The sequence below is a fragment of the Ailuropoda melanoleuca genome, chromosome 14, assembly GCF_002007445.2.
Source record: "Ailuropoda melanoleuca isolate Jingjing chromosome 14, ASM200744v2, whole genome shotgun sequence".
Classification (NCBI taxonomy): Eukaryota; Metazoa; Chordata; class Mammalia; order Carnivora; family Ursidae; genus Ailuropoda; species Ailuropoda melanoleuca.
Window position 1 is genome coordinate 31,052,208 of NC_048231.1, and position 23,288 is coordinate 31,075,495.

The following is a 23,288-nucleotide window of genomic DNA, read 5'->3' on the forward strand; positions in this document are numbered from 1 at the left end:
AGGGTCAGCCGAGGCCTCTTGCCACCTCCTGGAAGCCAGACAGCCGCCTTGCAGCCAGACCCAAGAGCTGTGAGCCGCAGAGACCAAAAGCGAGAGGCGTGAGACTGAGGGCGGAGCGAGCTGCGGGCGGACCCCCAGGGGGGTAGGAAAAGGGGGGCAGGGGCGGTCCCGATGACGTCATTTCCGGGGTCGGGGGTATATAAATTCCTGCAGTACCAGAGCCCAGTGAAGAGAGGCTGGTGGGTGGACCGACAGACAGACGCAGACAGGGAAGCTGAGCCCTCCGCCCACAGTCCGCGCCAGCGCCGCTACAACCCGCTCCCCGGTCGTCTGTCCAGCCAACCCTCACTAGGGTGCCTGCAGTTCCCGGCCCCAGACCTCCGCCAGCTGATCGGCGCCTCGGGTTCGCCATGCGCTCCGCCGCTGTCCTGGCGCTTCTGTTCTGCGCCGGGCAAGGTGAGAGAGCGCGGGGTCTCGTGGGAGAGGGTCGTCGGCGCCCCTGCCTGCCCTGAGGTCCCGACACCGCGCAGAGCCGCGCGCCCCTCGTCCCTCCCCTCCGGCGCTGCGAGTTTTCAGCACCGCGGACAGCGCCTCCGCCTCCCTGCTGACCTCGCAGAGTGGCCTCCACCCCAAACCCGAACACCGGGGACTCTTGGGGCCTGACTCTTGACCCCGTGGGGCAGGACCCCCGGGCGCCCCCCACCCCACATCTGGGTTCGACGTCTCGACTGCATCTGGGCCAGTTCTGGCTCCGTGCCATGGCTGGCCAAGGTCACTGGGGGAGATGGGAGAACCCTTGCTGGTTCCCACTCTCCTTTCTCTTTCTCTTCCCTCCTCCTGCTCTCTCCATCTTTCTGCCCTTGGCTTCTATCTCTCCGTATTATCTCTCACAATCCTCCTTCTCCTCGTCTCTTTCCCCACACCTCTGGGGTCTCTCTTCCTTTCCCTGCTTCCTTCTCCACCCATCCCACTCAGCTGCTGGCCTTGTTTTCATAGCATTAGACTTCACCTCTCCCCCGCCCCAGAGCAGGAGCTCTCCCAAAGGAAAGCGTTAGAGAGCTCAGTGCAGCCTCTGGGGACCATCCCCGTGGGGGTAGCAGCCAGGGAAGGGAAACAAAATCAAACCCAGCATCTCATTGGGTGGGGGCAATTTTGAGGGGGAGCACTGGGGTGAATGGGCCCCCTCTAAACCCAGTCAGGAAGGACTGAGCTCTCCCCTCGGAGAAGAAGAGTCACCCCATCTCTCTCTTTTTCTTTCCAGTCATTGCCCTTCCTGTGAACAGCCCTATGAATAAAGGGGACACTGAGGTAAGAAGGGGTACGGGGATGTCCTGAGATGGTGGGTAGGAGGCTCTGGTGGACACCTCACAGTCAGGTTTCAGGCAGCTGCAGGAGTGAGTTTGGCCTAAAGCCAAGAGCCAGCACTGCAGCTGCTGAGCCTGGGGACAGCTTGCAAAAGAAGATATCAAAGATTGCTAGATTTCCTTGCCATCCTGCTCTGGGGACTTCCCCAGCTTCCTCTGAGCTGGGTATGCTGCCGATGGGGCCTGTGGCTTAGCTACTGGGCCCGGGTGCCGGGCCTATAGCCTTGAACACTCTGAATCTGAAAGGCTCAACCTGAGATTCTGGGGGGCACTTCTCCATGGTTGTGGGTTGTCGCTGTCCACAGACCTGCAAGGACGGTCTTCACTTCTCTGGCTCTGGTCTCCCTCTTTGATCTTCCCCTCCTCCCAAGGCTCTGCTAGAAATCCCCCACCCCCACCCCATAGGCGCTCAAGCCCTGGCTCTCCCAAAGGACCACAATGAAAACACTCTTGATCATGGCTTCTGCACCAAGGGTCCTGGCCATTTGGGGCTGATAGTGGATGTCACCCAGAAAAGGGCCTTAGGAGATACTCGTAGGGGGCTCTGCAGCCAGCGAGACACTCTGTTGGGTGTATATTTGGAATTCATTCATATCTGGGCTGGGGCTGTTTTTCTAGTGTCTTGTGCTCGCAGATACCCCTACTTGCAACCCAGAGAAATTTCTACCCTCACCTTCTCAGGGGCTGTTTTCTTCCATTCTGGAGAGGCTATGGTTCAACTCAAAACATCAAAGCAATTCCAACCTCTGTTTGCTCAATTATATTTTCTGTGTTTTATTTGCAGACAGGCCTGTATATAAGCCTCTATTGCTCTTATACTATGTGGTCTTGGTAAAATTCGTTAACTTCTCTGAGCTTCTCCTTTTCCCATCTATAGTATTTCCCTTGAAGGAAGTTGTGAGACTAAGAATCATAGACATAAGGAACCTGGCGAACAGCAGGTCCTCAGTTAATGGGCACCTAGAACTTCCCTTCCGAGCTCCTTATTATTCTTGGGACCCACACCCAATTTCTCTCCCCCAAAATCTGTCCTCATGGACTGGTGATTACTTGACAATCCCAGCGTAAGGTCCACGGTTGCAGGGGGATGCAGGGTACAGGCTACAGGGTCCTTCTTACCAGATCCTTTATGGGAGACACTTTGGTCCCCATACTCTACCCAGCAGCCTGGGGTCAGGAGCACCATAACAGCTGGTGAAGACCTAAATATTCCATCCTACGATGCCGTGACTACTGTATAGACTGTTTGCCAGTTTGCCATCCTGAATTTTTGGATGGGGTGCTTTGGCATCCCATAGACCCTGCCTGCCACCCCCTCACTCCCCACCAGCATTGTCTGATGCGTGTCTGACACCTCCAGCTTTCCTGCCCTGCTCCAGGCAGCTAAAGCAGGTTGAAAGTTGTGACTCCCTCCCTTGGTGTGTGTGGTACTTCATGCTTTGTAGAGTGCTTTCCCATCTGTTTCTGATCACCCTGGGAGGGGAGTTGGGAAATCTTCTCGCTCTCATTGTACAAATGAGAAAATTGAGGCTCAGAGAGGTCAAGTCATGTGTCCAACATCACTCAGCTAGGATACTGCACTGCAGTTGGCACTACCTTCAAATAACCATTGATCAGCTGCCTGGTTATCCACAGCGCCTTGCTGGGCACTGGACAAAACTTTCAGAGATCTGGCTGCTGTTGGCCTGGGATGGGCACCCAGATGTAGCTGATGTGTGCCCACATCTAGCCACAGGATTCATCCCATGGGGGAACATAGAGCCAGACCGTGAGGCTGTCACTCCCTGCATGTGATAACACCATGGATTTTAGGAGACAGTGATCCAAGTTCCGTTGCCAGGCAGGGTGGAGCCAGGGAAGGTCTTTGTTCTCTGAGTGGTCCAGAAATGCTTCCTGGAGATAGTTGACTTTTGGGGCATCTGCAAGACTAAAGTACTTCTGCAAGACATACCTTCATGCCCAGGAGCACTTGGTACCGGGTACCAGGTACTCACCCCCACCATGTCCCATCTTAGAGGGGCAGCTGCTGGCCAGATGATTAAAGCGCCTGACACGTGGTAAACACTGTATCAGGGGTTTCTATTATTGCTCTTATTGTCTGGCTAAAAATGCAGAGCTGTGCCCCTGAGACAGGCATCCACGGACTCCAATGACAAAAGCAAATGCCCCTATATTCTCATTAGAAATTTGCCCTGGAGCCCCGAGAGCTGAGCCCCATACACAAACCAGCCCCAAACTGCCCCCACTCTCTTCCTAGGTGATGAAGTGCATCCTTGAGGTTATCTCTGACACGCTCTCCAAGCCCAGCCCCATGCCTGTCAGCCAGGAGTGTTTCGAGACACTCCGAGGAGGTACATATGGGCAAGGCTGGGGGTGGGGGGAGGGCCTACTGCCTGCGGGGCTGGGAGGTGAGGGTATGGGTGTGTGGCTTTGGGCAGAATCCAGTGATTTAATTCAACAGTCACCGATCAAGTGCCTGCCCTGGCCAGACCTGTGCTAGTTTCAGAGTGGTCTAGAGACATGAGGGGGTCACAGCCCCTGTGCTCCTGGAGCTTACAGACTAGCAGATGCAACGGATAGGAACACCATTGACTAGAATTCTGGGCAGAAGGAAAGCAGGCCTGGAACAGCAAGCCGCCGTGTCCACCCTGTGGACAGAGATGTTGTGTTGCCATATCCCCAGAGCCAAGAACAGCCACCAGCTCCTGGCAGACAATCTATGGGTTTGTGATGAATAAAGGAGTGTTGTAGGTGGGCACGGGGCAAGGACAAAGTCTTTCCAACCAAGCAGTCAAGTTCTGCCCAGCTGTTGGAGGGATCCACCATTAGTGCTGGGGTTGGACTTTCAGAGAGAAGTTGGAAATCAATAGATAGAAAAATCAAAGAGACGGTAGTCCAGGTATAGTAGACCCTCGAGCAGACGCGGAGATGGGAAAACGTGGAGCGGAGACACGCCTACCTCACCTGAGGGCCTGCCATCTCTGCAGCGAGGGCTGGGGGCCGGGCGGGCGGGGGCGGCTGACCTTTCTGAGGCGGTAGGAAGCGCTGGCTCCTTGGGAAGGAGGCCATCTCCAACGTGGTATCTCAAGACCTGATCTTGAGGCCGCTACCCAGGTTTTGAGTTTCCAAAATAAATTCCTTGTGCTCAGCTGAAAATACTGATAGTGATCTTTCTCAGCTCTTCTCTGGAAACCACCCATAACGACTCTCCTTCATTGCAGATGAGCGGATCCTCTCAATCCTGCGACATCAGAATTTGCTGAAAGAGCTCCAAGACCTTGCTCTCCAAGGTATTTTCCAGTCCCCTGCATAGGAATCTGGGTAAATTCCAGTAACTGAGAGAAAACCAGGGTGGAAGTTTGAGCAAGGTCCTAGTTCTCTCCCATTCGATTATTTCCTCGCAATTATAGAAAGGTGGGCTCCTCCCTGCTACCTGGTCCAATTTGTCATTGATGCGATTAAAGAGATGAAGGCCCAGAGAGACTAAGTGACTTGTCCAAGGTCACACAGTAAGTTAAGGACATGCCAAGATCAGATGCAGCTCACCTAATACCCCGCCATCTCTGGGGATCAGTCATTTCAGTGGGGGCACTTTTAAGAGTAGGTTGCAGAGAGGATGCCTTTTCTTTTGTTAACTGAAGAGCAAATTGGTCTCCAAGAGAGAGGAAGGGCCCCTTGCCCCATGTGAGCTTCTGCTCAAGGAGTAGATGGGGGAAGCAAGGTCTTACTTGCCCCCCAAACAGACCAGACTTTCAGCGTGTTTTAAACTACAAAGTAGGTCTTTCTCTAAGAGATTAAGAAAATCCACTGATACTCTCAGGGATGGAATGACTTTGTGAGGTAGTGAGCTCCTTGTCACTGAGGATATTCAAGCAGAGCTCGGACAGGAGGCTGGGCTGGAGAGTTAGGCTGATGTCATCCCACAGATGCCCCCCCCCCGCCCCAATTCCTTCCTGGGTTCATGGGAGGCACAGAGACAGATTCCCTGGCAAGTTGGAAAAGATGGGTTCTGGCCGTGCATCTGCCCCACGCTGATGCCCTGTGGGAAGCTGCTGCTTATCTGGGGGCAGGCCACTGGCCCCGGGCTTCTCCCTGGGCATGGGCCCTCCGTTGGGAATCTCGCAACTGCTTCCAAAGGAAGTGAAGGCCCATCTTCAGGGCTGGGCTTCGGTCTCGCGTGGGGTAGGGTAGGAGGCACGAAAGCTGCTCCAGCTCTGGGAAGCCCCCACTCTGAGGCCCTTGGACAGACCAGGCCACGTGTGAGAAGGGAAGGCAAATGCCCGTCCCCTGTGGCTGCTGGGAGTGCGAGGTGAGTGCCTGACACGGAGCGGGTGCTGGCTGGAGCCGTGGCTATTACCGCCTGTCTCATTCACCTCATCTTTGTTGACCCTGGTGGGGTTTTTTTTTTAGCTTAACATTAAATATTTTATTGCAATATGTTAATTTAAAAATTAAATATTGAATGACTAACGTATTACATTTAAATAATTAAATATAGCATCAACAGAGATTGTTCTAGGAGGACGTGTCCTGAAATGTCTGCGGACACACAGATGCGTGTGTAGCCAATATGAGCAATAGCTTTGCGTCTGCCTGTCCGTCCATCCACCCAGCCGTCCGTCCACTCCCTCTTCTGCACTCTCAGAGCCACTTCTGCATAGCTCTGTCTTAGCGCTTCCCAGGAAGCAGCCCTGTCCTGTAGGTGAGCACCCGCTGCTTGGAGAGCTCCAGTTACCCAAGATCACATAGCGAGGAATGACCAGGAGGTGTGAACCGAGGTGTGCCCGAAATCTGGGCACACTCCCTGGGCCATAGCCGCCGCGGCAGGTGCCTCTGGCCACCCCAGAAATTCCCAGCATGGGGGAAACTGCAGCAGCGCCTGCGGAGCTGGCCTGGCTGAGAGGCCATCATCTGGAACCAGGCACGGATGGGGACAGTCAGAGGACGTAGCAGCAGCCTCGGGCCAAGACGGGGAGAGGGATGTGTGGATCACAGCAGCAGGGGGCAGCGCAGAGCTGGAGCTCAGGCACCTGCTTGGCCTTCTTCCAAGGACCTGGACCTATGGGGTCTGGGGGAGCAGGGCTTGCCCGGTTCAAGATTCCCCCATGAGGGGACGAGCAGTCACTGTCATCTCCCACTGCAGGGTCCCCCTAGCTACCAGTAGGTGCTGAGGGGCCCCCACTCTCTGCTCCCACCCCTGGAACCCTTTGCTCCATCTGAGTCTTTGTCGCTGTCCGAGGCAGCGGGCAAGGCTTGCTCGCATTTCCCGGGTGAAGACGTGAGGGTGGAGAGGTGTTGTGGCTGCCTGATGGGCCCCGGCTGGGAGGGGGCAGGGCGAGCCAGCACTCACCCCAACCCTGAGCTCTTGCCTCCTTCGGCGTCTTATTAGGCTGGCTGGGAACATGACATGCCCAGTTTACGATAAGGAAATGGAAGCCTTCACTCTCACAGACAAATACGCCGGGGCTGGGCTTGGCCAAATGGGATTTTTTCTCCTTTTCTTTCTTTTTTTTTTTCCCCCTCCTTTTCTCATACCAGGTGCCAAGGAGAGGGCACATCAGAAGAAACACAGCAGTTTTGAGGATGGACTCTCAGAGGCCCTTGAGAAGCAAAATGACCAGGCCGAGCTGAAAGGTCAGTGCCGGCCAGTCTAGCCAGAGGCTGGGGAGGGAGGAGATAAGAATGGTAGTTACAAGATCAAAGATTCCTAGGGGTCAAGGAGCCCCTCCTGAAAGCACTGTAAGGTTCCTAGCTATCATGGCAATCTTCCCTGTACAAATGGGGAAACTGAGGCCCAGAGAGGTGTAAGTACCTCGTCCAAGGTAAGCAGCGTTAACTGGAGATGTGAACCCGGGTCTATCTCACTACAGAGTCCTAGGCTGGTCCCGCCTGCCCCCCACAGGGGCTCACGCTCAGGGCAGGAAGTCTCGGGCCCGGCAGGAGGGCAGGTTCAATGCTGGATTTTCCCAGAGGCCTCTGCAGCAGAACCCCCCCGCCCCCAGCACCTGTCCTGGGATTTGGTGATGCCACAGCAGAGTCCTGTGGCAGGAGGATCCCAGAAGAATAGGTCTCAAAGACTGAATGAACCTGGATCATCTTTCATGAAGCCAGAGAGCATCTAAAGGTCAAAGAGATCATGGCTTAGGTCAAGGTGATGCCCTAGTGCTCACCCCCCACCCGGAAACAGCCACAACTGCCCCCGCAGGGCCTGCCATTTGCATGCGGAAGGTGGGTGGGTAGGCCAGTTTCTGGGACCAGGGATCTCAGTGGGCTTCCATCTGGGGCACCTGGAAGCTTTAATAGGGAGGCAGCCGTGTGTCGGTGCAAAGAGCACCCATTACTTGGCATTTGGAGGCATGCATTCAAGGCCCTGCTGCTTACCGTCTGTGAACATGGACAGGTCACTTGACCTGGCTGAGGGTCAGGGAGAGTTTCTGTAGACGGGATGGGAACACTCACCTGGGGTCCTGGACCAATGGTGGAATGTACTTGGTAGCATTGGGTTCAACGGCAATCATTCTAGTGCCGGGAGGGATTTTTACTGGTGAAAAGGCTATCTTCCAGGCAGCCACCAGAAAATGCCTTTTAATGACACCGTACAAGTAGGAATTGAGGGCTTCCACGGGACACGCAAGCCTCACGTGGAGGGGAGAATGAAGTTACAGTAATGGTGCCTCACACAGAGAGGTTAAGGTCCTTGCCCAGGCTCACACAGCAATTCAGCTGATGTCCTAATTTTCAATTCTGGGGTCATTTTCAAGGTTTCTTTTGTTCTGTTTTGTTTTTTACTCACTTCCTGCTTTAAAAAGTAGAATTCCAGAAAGAAACATACACCTCTCGTACTCAGGTCAGACCCAGACACGGAGCAGGTTAAGCCAATCCTGCCATGAGTGTCTTCGGCAGACTTGACGGAAGCCAAAAGATACGACGACCGAGTTCTGAAATCGGGCTCTCGGGGGACCCCGTGTGAGGCCTGGCTCTCAGGGCCTGACTGTTGTCTCTGCAGAGGCGACGGAACAGGCGTCCTCCAAGGAGGCTGCGGAGAAAAGAGGGGATTCTAAAGAGACAGAGAATGGCGGAGACACAGATGCAGCCAGGCCCCAGGCCTCCCCAAAGCCTGGCCAAGGGTCCAAGGTCGAGGAGGACAGCCAGGCCCCGGGGGAACAGGAGGCTGCCAACACCGACCCCCCAGACAACCTTCCCAATCAGAAACACCCAGGCCCACAGGCCGAGGAGGACAGCGAGAGCCTCTCCCAGGGCCTAGTGGACAGACAGAAGGGTCTGAGTGCAGAGCAAGGGCAGCAGGCAAAGCGAGACGAGGAGGAGGAAGAGGAGGAGGACGCAGAGGTTGGAGAGAAGTCTGTCCCTGGAGAAGAAAGCCCCACCGAGGCATTTAACCCCCACCCAAGCCTTGGCTACAAGGAGATCCAGAGGGACGAGAGTATGTATGGTGTCTGAGACCTTAACAAGTGTGTCAGGGAGAGGGGGAGGGTGGGAAGGAGGACCGGGTCCACAACTGCGTTCCACCTTCACAACAACCCTGAAAGGTAGGTATTATCTCCAGATGGAAAACTGAGGCTCAGAGAGGTTAAGTAATTTGTCCAAGGTCACACAGCTAATTTGTAGTAAAAGCTGAGATTCCAACCCAAGTCTGTCTGATTCCAAAACCCTGCATCTCCCACTATTCCTCATAGCCCCTCCCCTCCGACCCAGGAGATGAGAGGGGCTTTGCAATGTGGGGGAGTGGGTGGGTGGGCTTCGGGAGCAGAGGGACAGCATGACAGGTGAAAACAGGCTGGTCTGGGGACAGTGTCAGCTAGACCCAGGGTTTAGGAGAGCCCCTGGCTCCTCACGACGGCCTTGTCGGGGTCTTTCCTCCCTCCTCAGCTGGGTAGCCACCTGGATCAGGGGCTTCTCGGTGGGGAGGGCCCACAGAAGAGGCAGGCTCCGGCCAAGCCACCCCTCTGAGCTTTGAGAGGGTCTTACAAAGCACGCTATCAAGACGGCTTTTTCCTCCAAACGGAATCATGGACACTGAGTGTGGTCTGTGGTCACGGCGATGGCCACAGAGAGGCCCCAGGGAGTGGCAGGGACCAGGGAGAGTCGTGGTCCCTCTTTCATTCTCCCGCTCTTTGTCCACCAGCTGCTCCAGGTTGGTCCAAGGCTCTGGCTGTGGATGGAGCCAGGAAGACTGGGGCTGAGGAGGCTCAGCCCCCCGAGGGGAAGGGGGAGCGGGAGCACTCCCGGCAGGAGGAGGAGCCAGCCGAGGCCCCACGAGACCTCTCCCGGGGCGGGAAGAACAGGGAGCTGGAGCAGGAACAGGAGGAGGAGCAGCTCTCCAAGGAGTGGGAGGAGGCCAAGCGATGGAGCAGGATGGACCGGCTGGCCAAGGAGCTGACGGCCAAGAAGCGGCTGGAGGGGGAGGACGAGGACGATGACCCTGACCGCTCCATGAAGCTCTCCTTCCGGGCCCGGGCCTATGACTTCAGGGGCCCTGGGCTGCAGCTGCGTCGAGGCTGGAGGCCGTCCTCCCGGGAGGACAGCGTGGAGGCGGGCCTGCCCCTCCAGGTGCGCAGCTACCCGGAGGAGAAGAAGGAGGAGGAGGGCAGCGCCAACCGCAGATCAGAGGTTGGTATGGGGCGGGCGCCAGCCCCAGGCCAGGCCTCCAGAATGGGCGCCCCGCTACACGTGCAGCCCCTGCCCCCACTGAGGGGACACAGTCGGTCCCTGTGGGTCTGAGACCGGAGAGGCACACAGACAGGGGTCTCTCGGGAGCGGGGCACAGCTGGGGCAGAGCTGGGGCAGGGGCGGGGCGGGGGGGAAGGGTGGGTAAGCAGGGGGCAGGTGAAGCCTGGCTCGCAGGCAGGCGGGAGAGGGAAATGTTCAGATCAAGTCATGGGAGCAGGAGAGGTGGGGAAGCCGATCCCTGGGGCACTGAGTCTCTGTTCCAGAGGTGACAGGACCTCGCGGGTTTGGGAGTGGAGCAAGAGTGGAGCTGTGGACAGAGGGAGCTTGGAAAGGAAAGGACCTGGCAGGGTGTGGTCTGAGGGTGAGGAGGGAGAGCCGGGAGGGCCTGGGAGGAGGGGCCGTGAAAGAACAGGCTGCGTCCTGGGAAGCCCCTACAGGAGGGTTGATCCAGCAGCTTCCTCTCCTGGCCTCCAGGCAGCCCAGGCACACCCTCCTTCCAGGTTTAGACACTGCCTCCCTCCCCTGGGGCAGGGCCAGGGCCAGCAGGACCTCAGCGCCTGGTGGTGAGTGGGTGAGGGAGGCACGGATGCGCCCGAAAACCTGGGTTCTGCCTCTTCCCAGCTGTGTGACCCTGGGTGGGTTACTGCCCTTCTCTGAGCCTCTCTGATTCCCCCATTTGAGAAATGGGGATAAGGAGTCCTTTCTGCTTACCTTATTATGATGTCGGAAGACACATGAGCTTTCAAAACCTGGCCATGTCCAGGGATGCTTGGTTGGCTCAATGGGGTGCTGGGACATAGCCCCAGAACTGAGAAGGTGCGAGTTGGGGTCCCTGGCAGGCTGGCAACACCACCTTGGAGCTGGAGGAGCCCTGAGGGGTCCATGGTTCAGGCCTCAGTGCCCAGGTAGGAATCAGGGCCCCACAGTGGCTGGGACCTCTCCATGGCCCCGTGCTCTCTGCCCACCCAGAGAAGGATGTGGCGCCTTCCTCGGGTCCCAACCCTCTCTCTGCGCTGGGACCAGGTTTTTGGCGGCCTGAGAGGAAGAAGACTCCTTGGCAGCTGGAGCTAGGTCATCTGTCAGTGTCCCCAGAAGACTGCCCTCCACTCCCAGGTCCGGACCAGGACAAGCCTGGGCACGTTTGATCACCCTCTTCCCCACCCACAGAAGCTGGAGAGAGAAAGGGGCCGTGAGGTGCTGCCGGCTTCCCTTCTCCACAGGCAGAGGGAGCCCTGGACTGCAGGGCAGAGAAACGGAGACCCCAGAGCCATTGGACAGGACAGGGCAGGGGCCTCCCCCGCCCAGCCCCAGGGTCTTCTTACAAATGCTCCAGCATCACAGAGTTCATGCCCCCGGGGCTACTCCCAGACAGAAGGCTCTAGGGTCCCTATTTCCATGACAACCACTGTCCGTCTGTTCCAAGTGGCCCCAATGGGTGTCCTCCACAGCCTGGCATCCAGCAGGGACCCCGCAAAGACCACCCTCCCCAGGTCAAGACCGGGTGTGGGGGCATGGCCTTCCCTGTCTCCTGCTCCAAGTCCCAGGCCATGGACTTGCGGCCATCAGTCCTGCCTCGGGGGTCCTGGAAGCCTTCCGAGGCTGGAGCACAGAGCAGACTCCCAGAAGGGTCCTCTGCCCTGAACCACCCTGGCAGCAAGAGCTGGGGGCCCTGTAGGACTGGGACCCAGGATCCAGGCCCAGCCCTCAGCAGGTAGAGGCAGGGCAGCTCTCACCCCCTCGTCTGTGCCAAAGGCCCATGGCCCCTCAGGCAGGGAAGCCTGGCCTTGCCCTTGGGGCCACTGTCACAATCTAGCCTTGGGGTGAGAGGCCTGGGAGGAGCACTGGAGGGCAATGGGGCTTCGTTTTCCACGTGTCTGCCCAGAGCCATCCAGGAAGAGGTGGGTCTGGATCACAGCCCACCAGGGGTGGTATGGGGTCAGGGCCCCTGTTCCCCCCTCCGTTTCTTCTGTGCGGTAACCCTCAGTAATCCCAGCAGGGCAGCATCTCTGATGAATGGAGGCCCTAAGGCTCAGAGAGGCAAAGCCACCTGCCTGAGGCCACACAGTAGCTAGCGGCACAACTAGTCCGGCAGACTGCACCCTCCACACCGCCCGCCCCGTCCCTGCATGACCCTTGATGTTCTCTCCTAGGACCAGGAGCTGGAGAGCCTGTTGGCCATCGAGGCGGAGCTGGAGAAAGTGGCCCACCAGCTGCAGGCGCTGCAGCGGGGCTGACACACCGGCCGGCCCCCCCAGCCAGGGCCCCGAGGCAGCCAGTGGTCCTGGCTCTGTTGTCCCCTTTGCAGGTCCTGGCCAGACGGCCCGGGCGCTGCTTCTGGCAGAGAGGCTGCTCCCAGCCTGCGCAAGCCCAGGCCACCCTGTCGCCCCCTCGCTCCTTTCCTCCTGCTCTTGACTCCGACCCCAGTGCAGCCCCCTGCAGGGCAGACCCCCCCCCACCCCACGACTTTAAAAGGTGATCTTTTCTCTCTGGACACAGGCAGCTTTCTAGAAGTTTCCTTTCCATCATCAGAGCTATTGGGCACAACTGCAATAACTTCTGGCCTTTGGGTGAAAGCTGAGAACTTCTGACTGTAATATATTCTGTACAAAATTTATCTAAGGAAAAATAAATCTGCTCTGGGCTTTCTGGTTTCTGTGGCTGTTTCCCCCCCTTGACTCAGAGTGGGTGGGGTAGGGTGGGGTGGGGTGGATTCGGGCAGAGGGTCAAGGCAAGTTTATTTCCCTGGAGCGACTCCTTTCTGGGCTATTTTTAGCCATGGGACTCTGGGCAAGTGACTTTGCACCTCTGGACATCAGTTTCCTCATCGGTAAAATGGGGGGAATACGTATTATTTCCTCCTAAGATGGTGATGAGGAGGGCCCAGGCAGCCTGGACCCTAAAACCATTATGACGACGATACAAGTCCTTTGAAGGAAGGGTCTTGGCAGGTCTAGGCCTCACCTATGAGGCTGGGGAGGGGGCTGCCCAGTGCAGCCGCCAACCATCCCGAGGCACAGAGGAATGCCTTCCAAAGCTGGTGTCATAAGGCGTTTATTTCTTCGCACGTTTCACGGGTGCACTCCACCCGACAATTACAGAAATCACACACACAACACCGAACTGTATTCCACTAGGCGTCAGACACCAAAACATCAGCTACCACGACGAGTTAAACAAGAGAACACGGGGTCACCTTGTCCCTGAAATAACCCATCCCAAAGATGGCCACCTGTGCTGTCATAATCAGGCGGAACACAAAGTCCGATCGAAAGAGCTGGAGGACGACGTTTCCTGGTTTTTCCAGAAGCAGTGGTTTTATATACAGTCTGTATGTGCAGAGAAACATTGTATGTATGGACGGACACGAATCAACTACAAGGCCGCTTGGGAATCTGGGAAATGTTGCTTGTTGCTTGTGTCAACAGGATCGGAGCGTTAGCACTTGTCACAAAGCACGGGACTCACTAGGACTAGAACTGCCAGATTTTGGGTGAAGTCCCTCTGGGAGCAGCTTTTTGAGAGAAAACAAATGTTGAAGAGATGCGATCCCACAGACAGCCCTGAAGAGGTCAGCCAGGCTGTGGGGGAGGGACAGCTCCCCCCAGCCCCACCCCCAAGCTGTTGGGTCATGATGTCTGAAAGTAAAGGGGAAACACAACCATTTCTGGAAAAGGCCCCAGGCGGTCTGAGTGGGGCCGGGTGGTCAGAACCAGAAGGAAGAGTCCCCGGTCCGACCATGCTCTGTCCTGTGGGGGGTGGGGTGGTGTCACTCCGAGATCCCAGTGACAACACTGCTCAGCTAGAAGGGAGAGAGGCACAGGCCCTTCCTCAGGGAGGGCAGAACCAGTGAGAGCACCGCTGGTCCGGACCCTTAGCCACAACACATCAGACTCAGGCACAGGTAGGGCAGGGCGAGGTGTGTGACATCAGAGTGTGGCCACGCTGGCCGAGGAGGAAGCAGCCCCAAAACTTCGTCAAGTATCGGCACACTTCCCTGCCCCGTGGTAAGCCACGGTGGAGGGGCTGACGCCTTCAGGACAGCCAGCATGCAGCTCAAGGTCTCTGTAACTCCGCGCAAGGGCGAGGGGCTGTCGGGGATCCCACCGGGTGAATGGTCACTGTCTAGGGGACGGGAGAGGCCAATGCAGACCCCAGGCACACGAGTGAAGCCATTTGTCAGCTGCGTGGCTAGTGGGCGGCGTGAGTGTCCAAGCTGAGGATTCCAGATTAGGACAAGGACATGCAGTGTCCCTTGGTCTCAGAGTGGCCACGTGGCAGGCAACGGCAGCGTATCCCCCTGGCTGGAAAGCTCGTTTCTTGCCGTGGGCCTTCAACCTTCCACGAGGCCCACCTGGCAGGCTTCTGGGTAGAGAGGAACTCTTTTTCAAAGTTGTTCTTTCCATCGTTGATGGAGGCCCACTTAAGGGATGTGCCATAAACTCCTCGGGGGGCCCAGCTCTGCCTGCCTCCTCCAGGTTATGCCGGGCGGCTCCAGGCCCAGCCCGCCCACCATGCCCTGCAAACCGAGACACGTCTGTGAATGCCGAGGGCAAGGACGCTACACCAGGACACTCCCCTGGGCCCTCTTGAAGAGGTTAGATATCAAGAGCCCGCACTCAGGTCCTGATGTCTGTGGAATCCCATTCTAGAATCGAATTATCTGTGGGCAGAACCTAGCCCCAGGCCTCCGCTCCAGGTTGCCCAGGGCAGAGACCTCGCAAGTGACCCTCCGGACTTACCCAGGGCCTCAGCCGAAACGCGGCCCTGGCGCTTGCTCCTGGAGCCCTGGACATCAGGACTGCGTCCAGCAGCTCTGGCCACCGCCAAGCACCAAGACAGGTGAGCAGGACCACAGACCCCTCCATGCCCACCACCCAGCAAACAGACGCTTGGGAATGAGAGTCCTAGCTGCCCTCAGGACTCTGGCAGGTCCCAAGCGATACACATCACACCCCAGCAGACGCCTCCCAGAGGCCCTGATCCGGGGGCCACACCAGCAACCTCTGGGGAAGACGCTGCTGAGGCTCGGTGCATTTTAGAGGCTCCTTCCCTGATGCAGAAAACGCAAGCCCTGAGGGGAAATGAACTCCCGGGAGAGTGACCCCAGCCAACAGAGTGGTGAAGGTCGCTGGCTGGTGCCTCCCCACCCCCCATGACCCCGCTCCTCGTCTCTGCTCCTGAAACCCCTCGATCAGAGATGGCCAGTGTTTGCTGGACGGCAATCAGCAGCCCGGGCAGGAGTGGCCTGCTTGCCCCCGCAGCGGGCCTTCCCTCTTCCTCCACCTGCTGCTCCCAGGTCTTTATGGAGGGAAACCCCACCTCTTGGTTTCCGCTCCTAGAAGCAGTCTCCTTGCTTGCCACCTGCATCGAGGCCAGTGGGGAACAGTTACTGGATCTGTGGGCCCTGGACCAGAGCACGTATGACCCTGGGGCGTGGCACTAAGTTACACAGGAACATGATATGGCCAGGGACCCCGGCCCGGCACTGGGGGGGTCACACTGCACCCTACCCCCTCACCCGTTCTTGAGGCAGATCGGGACTAGAATTTCACAACAGACCAGGAGAACGACATAAACTTTCAGTAACATTTGCAAACACGTGTGAAATGCAGTTTGATTTCAGTAGTTTATTTTGGAGACAAAGCAGTGCAAGAGGCCAGCCGCGCTTTCCTGCTTCCCCACGGCTCAGGGCTGGACTAGGAAAGGCGCCGTACAGACATTATAATCGGGGTTCAACACTCAAGTGGTGTAAACGCGGTTAGTCGGTGGGCCCTCGGGTTCCAAGACAGCCGGGCAGTTCTGATGGCACCAGCCCTCACCCCAGGCCCAGACCCGCTCGATGGCGGTCACCACCCAGCCCTTCCTTTCCTGAAGGTGGGCGAAACCCACAGCCCCGCTGAGCCAGGCCTGAAGGTAGCTCCGAGTGCCGAGGTCAGCAGCCTCTCTGAGGCCATCCTCACTGGACCATGCAGGACAGCCCAGAGGCCCTTCCCACTTTCTCAAAGTGGATGGATATCTGAAGACACAAGATCATGCTCAGGGGGTTCTACGCGTCTCACCCAGGTTCACCTTGTCCTAGGGCTACAAAGCCCCTCGCCCGCCCTCCTTTGCGGAGGAGCAGGTGGCCTGCCCGCTACACCGTGGGAACTGACCAATCGGCCGGCGGGATCTGCTGCCATCAGGGGCCGGGGTGACGCTCGTGGAGGAGGGGGTAAAGTTTTCCTCCCCTCTGGGGCCGCAGCTCCCTTCACACTTGGCTGGCTTAGTGCTTAGGGCTTACAGTGAGTATGGGAAGGGTGGAGCGGGCCCACTGGGCGGGTGTGAAAAGACGTGAAGCGTACAGGCAGCCTCCCCCTCCCAGGGAAGAGGGCCCCCGACCACCTCAATGCCAAGGCGAGGAGCACCAGGTTGACTTCTCAGAGAAGCAGGCTGCACCGCAGGGCCTGGGGCATCAAGCCTGCCCTTCAGAGTTTTCTGGGCTCAACCGCTCATCGGAGATGGGGACACAGAGGCCCAGTCACTCCTGGGGTGATTTGTCCAAAGTTAACGGCACAAAGCCTTGGCACAGGCAGGATCAGCTCGGGGGCTCCAGACCAGGCAGTCTCCTCCTGGGTCCTGGGGAGCAGCGCCTGGACAGGGAGGGAGGCCCCTGTGCAGGGTTGCACGGGACCCATGTTGAAGGGCCTGCTGGACCCCAGGGAGCTGGACATGGAGAGAAGCAGCCAACTCAAAGCCTTGGCCTCGCCTGGGAAGCTTCCTTCTCCTTCCCTTTTGTGAGCAGGCAACAGGCAGACCACAGCCCAGACCCCCTGCGCAGAACCCCCAAGGAAACAACAGGTGTGCCTCTCACTCCCTCTGGCTCTTGCTCTTGGGAGGGACAGCTGCACACCTGGTTGGGGCTTTAGGCCCCGCTCCTCACCAGGCTGTGGAGGTGGCCAGTCAGAGGGTGACAGTGAGGGGGCCAGGCCTAGGTGCAGGGGGCATGGAGAAAAGAGAGAGAAGGAACCCCTCACTCGCTCTGTTCAGCCACCAAAAGCCTGCCCAAGGGCGGCCCCCCTCCGGGGTCCCTGAGGCCTGATCCACAGCAGCCATCGAGACGAACAGACGTGGATGTGCACACACACTCGCACACGCGCACACACGCACACACACACCCCACCTCGCACTCAGACCTAGTGTTGAAGACACAGCAAGTGTAAACCCAGTGAAGACATCTGCACAGCAGGCATCAGGCGGGACGTCCGTCTTCCCCGAGGCTGGACCACTTGGGGTTCTTTTCCATCTCCCCCTCCACCACCCCTTATTTCAATCATGACATCAGAAAATCAGGTTAAAAATTAAANAAAAAAAAAAAAAAAAAAAAAAAAAAAGAAGAAGAAAAAGAAGAAGAATCAGATCGCTGGGAATTCTTAGTAGGAGCGTCACTGCTGGGAGCTGCTGGCCCGGCAGGTGCACTCTGTGGCCCGCGCCGCCCTCTGGGTCCTGGGCTCCACGGCTACTGGGAGGAGGCCTTGGTGGCCAGCGAGGCCACGCAGTGCTGCTGGAAGCTGGGTGACACGGCGGCGGTGCAGCCGAGTCTCTGATGTGGGAGCTTGGCGGTGCCGCCCGTGCCCACGCCGCCCGCGTCGGCCTCCGACATCCAGGGTGGGTCCGGGCCCATCATGCTGCTGCAGCAGCCGGGGCCGGCGCTGCACGTCCGCTCGCCCGCCAGGCTGCCCGCCTGCTCCGCCAGGAGCCTGCTGTGCCTCAGCGGGCCGACGTCCCCCGCCGCCGCTGTGGCCACGCTCTGGCCCTGCAGGACGGTGGCCACGTGGTTCAGGAGGTCTGTGAAGAACTCGCTGACGCCCTCGTAGCCTGTGGGTGGGACAAATAGACAGCACGGGGCGCTGAGACAGGCTGCGGTGGAGACGGGCCGTGGGCGTGGGGCAGAGCGGGGCGCAGGCCGACCACGGGGCTCACAGACGCGAGTGGGCACGCTCAGTTCACAGAGAAAACCGAGGCTGGATAAATAAGGGGACACACCGAAGCCACCAAGTCTAGACTCAAAGCTGAGTGGGGGCGGCCCCGAAGGGCTAGTCCTTGAATTCAGCCGTCCCTAGGCTGTGAGAGGCTGTCACGCGCGAGTGGACAGACGTCCTGTGCCCCGTCCCTCTCGGGCAGGGTGTCATGGACTCAGCGGCCCCGTGTGCTAAGACGCACACGCGTGAAGAGGAACGGCAGGGCATGGGGTGGTGGGACGTGGCAGTACCAGAGGCCCGCTCCTCACATCCTCTCTCACAAACAGCCCTCTCTACTCCACGTGGCCCAGCGCAGCTGCCTCCTGTGTAGATTGGGACGTCCAGGTTTGGAGGCTGCTGTGGGCCTGCCGGAGGGGACACGATGGACAGCGGCTGCTCCTGGAACAGAGCTTACTGCCTTCTCACCCCCAAAAGACCCGTGGGGAGGCCATCTGAGCCACGTGCTCTGAGCGTCAAAGCCACGGACGGAGAGTGGGGTGCCCCCAATGCGGCCACTGCACACCCACCCCCGTGCCTCTAAAAAAGCGGGGCCTGGGGCTCCTGAGCAGAAGTCGCCAGGGCCTGCCCACACCCCACGTTTGTTTCCCAACACAGACACGAAGGCAAATGTCAGCAAACGAGTCCTCAGAAGCTACCCACCCAGCCGGTCTGTGATCTAGGGCAAGTATCCCACTCGCAAAAAACTGCTCTGACAGAAATTCAGTATGAGTGGGCGCCCTCTCCCCACCTGAACCGACCCGGAGGCCTGAGGGCTGCGCACAGAGCACCAAGACCAGGATGGAGAGCGTGTGCCTGCCCTGCGAGGGGCTCTAGGCACTGCCGACCCCCCGCCCAACTATGACCTCCGCCAGCGACGTGGGGCTGGTGCTCCGAGAGTGTCTTCCAGGATGGTCCCCAGGGCCGCTGGCACAGCCTGGCTGGGAAGGAGCCCTAGAATGAGCAGAGCATGCTCCCCGTCCCAGGAGAGCCTGCCCGGGGCCAAGTGGCAGGGGCGGCCTCAATGGTCCACAATCTTACTAATGGCCCGGCAAACAACTGTGGTTTTGAGGCGCCAGAGGCTGATGGGGGAAAGCAGAGGCACCCACAGCAAAAATCACAACAGGTAAAATGGTTGACAGGCCCCACGCTCATGCTTCATGATGCTGTCCCCATTTTGCAGATGAGGAGACAGAGGCACACAGAGTTAAGTGACGGAGCCCATCGACAGGTGGACTGACACGGGCTTGTACCTGGTTGAGCGTGAGGACGCCCACAGGTGCTGGTCACCCAGGCTCAGGAAGTGCCGGCCTCCAGGCCGCATAGGCACGGTCCTTGCTCCCGGCATCCTCACAGCCACTGGGGAGGGGGACCCAGGATTATCCCCATTTTATGGAAGAGGACACAAAGCTCCCAAGTGACAGAGCCAGGACCCCAATCAGCCCTTTGATGCCATGTGTGCCTTGACTATCATGTGGTCCGGGGTGGCCCAGCAAGGCCTGGGGGCCGGGGAGGATGGGCAGAGAAGCCCGGACCCCCAGGGGGCTACCAGCAGGTGGGCTGCAGGGATTCCAGGGGACAGATGCAGGCAGAGGGCGGGGAGCACCAGGGAACATACGCTGTTCCCTTCGAGACCACTCTGCGGTCCCCAGACGAGGCCCGGGGGGCATGTGCACTTCCCGGGGCTTCCTGGGGTGGTATGGAAACCTGAGGCTGAACTGGAGACTAGGGGAGGCCCCTCAGGTCTGCCTGACCCGGCCAGAAGCCACACAGCCAGCACCCGATGCCTGCAGAGAGCACACGGAGCGTAAGCTGGCGCCACGGCACCAGCTCGGGGCCCGGAACTGTGCCAACGTCCCCGCATCTGTCTCTGCATGATGGGGCGGTGGGACATGGGGCACTGTCCCCGTGGTGCGGAAGCGTCCACCTCTGTGGCTTGTCCCGTCACAGCCTGTAAGGGCCGAGGCAGGATTTGAACCCACGGCTTCGGCTGAGAGGCTGGAAGCCATGTGGTCAGGAGGGTGGGGTGCCACGCCCAGCTCCACCATGTGGTGCCCACAGGACCTGGACAAGTCACCCAGCCCCTACCTCCACGTCCCCACGGCCGAAGGGAGATCTTACCAGCCCGCCGCACACGGCGCCGCACCAGAGACAAAAGGAGAGCAGAGCTCTCGGAGGAGGCCTGGTGTGCTCACGGCTACCGCCCTTACTGCCTCCCAAGCCCGGCGCATGGCCACCTTGACGGGGATGCTACCGCCCACCCAGGGCCCCGACGTGGCCTCCCCTGGCACGCACTCCTCAGGATGGGCCGAATGCCCCAGACCCAGGCTTGCCAACCATGCCGGGAGAGGCCAGGGAGCAGCCGTCTCCTGGACACGGCCTCCCCCGGGTGCCCTGGGCCTCCCTGAAGCAGCTGGCTCCCTCAGGCAGTGTCTGCTGGGCTCGGCCTCAGCACTCCAGCTGCCTCAGACGCTGCCTCCATGCCTGGCCCCACCCGGTGGCCCCTTTCTGGCTCCTCCGGGTAGAAGCCTCTCCGCCCACGTGGGCTCACAGTGACCGTCCCTCCCCTGAGCACCCAGGGTGCCCTGGTGATGCCCACCCCGCACAGGCTGGGAGGGGGCCGACTCGGGACCTTGCACAAAGCCAACACTCAAGTGCAGAGCTCCATGCTCTCACCACCTCCCATCTCCAGCCTTCTAGAACTTCTACCCCACAGCCCTGCTTCACCCCCTCCTTGTCCCACCAATCCTCGGCCACCTCTTCACTGTCCCCACCCCCATGTCCTCCCTACTTTAGATCCTCTCATTTATTATCACTGTTCCCCTGACACACCCTGCATTCCCTTGGTCTCTCTCATTCCGTCACTGTCACTTACTCATCAAAACCCCACCTCTGCCAACACCCAGGTCTCTATGCAGGCTGCACCCAGGGTGACAGGAGGAACACAGGCCACTGTCCCAATACTGGCCTCAGGGGCTCACTCTTACCCAGCTCAGAGTGAAACCCCACGTTCCCACCACGCCACAGGGTGGGCTCCTCTCTGTCAACTGAATGACAGAAAGAGCCAGTGCTGTCCGACCAGCCTCAGTTTCCTTGGCTGTGACTTGTGATGGTGGCTGGGCCTGGCTGCATGCTGAGTAAGGGGACACGTGGCAAGCACCCAGCCTGGTGGCCAGGAGCTGCTCAGCCTGCGGCCGTGCTCCACGTCCCATGCAAGAGGCCTTATCCTGCGCCCTGCAAACACCCCCTGAGCTCTCCCCACATGCCATGCTTGAGCTCTCCCCCAAGACGCTAACCTCCCTGAGGGTAGGAATCGTTTCCTGAACATTTCTACACCCACTGAGCAGTGACACTGACTTAACCAATTTAACAAAGGTGAGAGTCGAAGCCAGCTGGGAGGGTGGATGACTCAGCCTCGGGGTACGCCCACACGAAGTGAGCTCATTCCGGGAATGCCAACTGGGGACATCATGGCCATCACCACTGTAGGCTAATGGTCCCACTGAGGGTTCTCTGGGTGCTATCTCCCACCGAGCCCCTTGCTGCATCGAGACGAGGGGAGCACGGGAGAGCCAGGCTGTGGCAGCAGCCCTGAGGGCCCTGGGCCATGCTTCCTGCTCGGGGCTCTGGCAGACAGCAGGGAGCAGGCGCCATAGCCACGGGGAGCCGGCCACCTCCAGGGCCCGTCCCCAGCACCACCGTTCAGGGCCCGAGCAGGAGCACAGCTGTGCCACCAACCTGTACTGCAATCTGGGATAATTCCTCCCTCCCTAGGAGACTCAGTTTCCCACAGGCACACGTGGAGGCTGTACTCCCTCCAGGGTCCTTCCAGCTTGTTAAATCTAGAAGGACCCAACAGATTAACTGAGGTTTGGCCAACAAAGGCTAATGCTGATGACGCAGGGTCAGGTGAGAAGGTGCAAGGTGTTCGTGCAGGCCCACTAAGTGCCTGGTGCTCCTGGCTGGATGCGCTGACCTCGTTGGCCAACGTCACCACGCACTATAAACCCAGTCTGTAGGTGGGGCCGTGGCCTAGCGGGACCGCACTGACCCCAGGCCCCGCTGACAGGGAGGGAGGGAGCTGGTCAACCCGATCCACCTGCCCCATCATGCAAGGACATTGGTCTACAGACCGAGGAAGGGGGTTCCTGGCTCCACCACTCACCTGGGAAGGCGTTGATGTCAATGACCGCGTGCTGCCCCGTCTGGTTGTTGATGATGATGTCAATCCCGAAGAGTGACACGCCCAGCGCCTGCCGAAGGGCCCGGGACAGCTCCCGGATGACCTCATCGCTCGGCCGCTCGAACACGCCCTCGATCTTGTCCAGCTGCACACACAAGCATGCACACACGCAAGCGTACACACACACACACACACACACACACACGGAAGTCAAGTCAGGCCACGGGCACGGGCAGGGAGGTGCAACACACGGAGGCCCTGCTCAGGTGCCCCAAAGCCTGACAGACCCCTGATGGCCAGCACTCATACGGCCACTCCCCGGGTCCCGCCAACGACTGGGCAGGTACTAAGTGTCTAGTACACACGACCCCTCTAGTCCCTGTAACAACCCAGGACTGCCCCACACTGCTGGTCTTCTACTCTAGCCCCAGCCAGCCTGGGACAGGCACACGGATTTTCACCGGCTCAAGCTTGGCCCCTGGAAGGGCCGCCGAGGAAGGGGAACCTTGGGAAGGAATTGGGATCAGGGGGACATAGATTTGAATCCTGGCAGTGACTTTCTAGTTCTGGGATCCTAGGGAAAAGTACTCGGCCTCACTGCGCCTCAGTTTGCTCATGTGCAAAATGGGACCAATGAGGCGTCTCTCCTCTGCCGGTCACTGATGTGGTGGGAACGGTATGGGCCTGGCCGGGAGGAGCCGCTGCACCAGCATTTTAGGGCGGGGAGGGCCCTGTGTCGCCTCTAAGTCCGTCAAGGGAAGGTTACAGGAGGTGCCCCATAAATACTGGACTGCTGATCCTGGGGGCCGTGGGGCTCAGGGGCCAAAGGGGAAGAAGGGTGGTCGACCCATCAGAAATAAAAGTGAGACTGGGTCAAAAACTGACACACAGAATTACCACGTGACCAACAACTCCTCTCCTAGGTACGTACCCAACAGACTGAGAACAGGTGCTATGCCGATGTCCACAGCACTGTTCACAACAGCCAAAGGTGGAAACAACCCAAATGTCCATCAACACACGGACAGACACACAAATTGTGTTTTTCACATGATGGAA

At 58.8% G+C, this 23,288-nt stretch overlaps 2 protein-coding genes across 13 annotated transcripts in view; one reads left to right on the forward strand and one right to left on the reverse strand.

The window, feature by feature from the left end:
- Positions 1-212: 212 nt before the first annotated feature.
- On the forward strand, positions 213-12,696 carry CHGA (chromogranin A). Its single transcript, XM_019804446.2, has 8 exons — positions 213-456; positions 1,262-1,308; positions 3,622-3,715; positions 4,586-4,654; positions 6,903-6,998; positions 8,371-8,805; positions 9,508-9,992; positions 12,203-12,696. The coding sequence occupies exons 1-8, from the start codon at positions 411-413 to the stop codon at positions 12,284-12,286; spliced, it is 1,356 nt and encodes a 451-aa protein (XP_019660005.1). The 5' UTR covers positions 213-410; the 3' UTR covers positions 12,287-12,696.
- Positions 12,697-15,659: 2,963 nt separating this feature from the next.
- ITPK1 (inositol-tetrakisphosphate 1-kinase) overlaps positions 15,660-23,288 on the reverse strand; it is a 165,094-nt gene continuing 157,465 nt past the window's right edge. For all 12 annotated transcript variants that reach the window (XM_034642106.1, XM_002923832.3, XM_034642105.1 and 9 more), the window contains 2 exons: positions 22,212-22,374; positions 15,660-17,906 (listed from right to left, as the gene is read on the reverse strand). In XM_034642106.1, the coding sequence (XP_034497997.1) occupies positions 17,548-17,906; positions 22,212-22,374 (522 nt within the window). In that variant the 3' untranslated portion in view covers positions 15,660-17,547. The remainder of the gene's footprint in view (positions 17,907-22,211; positions 22,375-23,288) is intronic.

Excerpts from the sequence above, each read along its gene's own strand:
- CHGA (XM_019804446.2), top strand. The coding sequence starts at position 411 with ATGCGCTCCGCCGCTGTCCTGGCGCTTCTGTTCTGCGCCGGGCAAG. Across the intron at positions 3,716-4,585 it reads TTTCGAGACACTCCGAGGAG|ATGAGCGGATCCTCTCAATC; the intron begins GTACATATGGGC and ends CCTTCATTGCAG. Across the intron at positions 6,999-8,370 it reads TGACCAGGCCGAGCTGAAAG|AGGCGACGGAACAGGCGTCC; the intron begins GTCAGTGCCGGC and ends TTGTCTCTGCAG.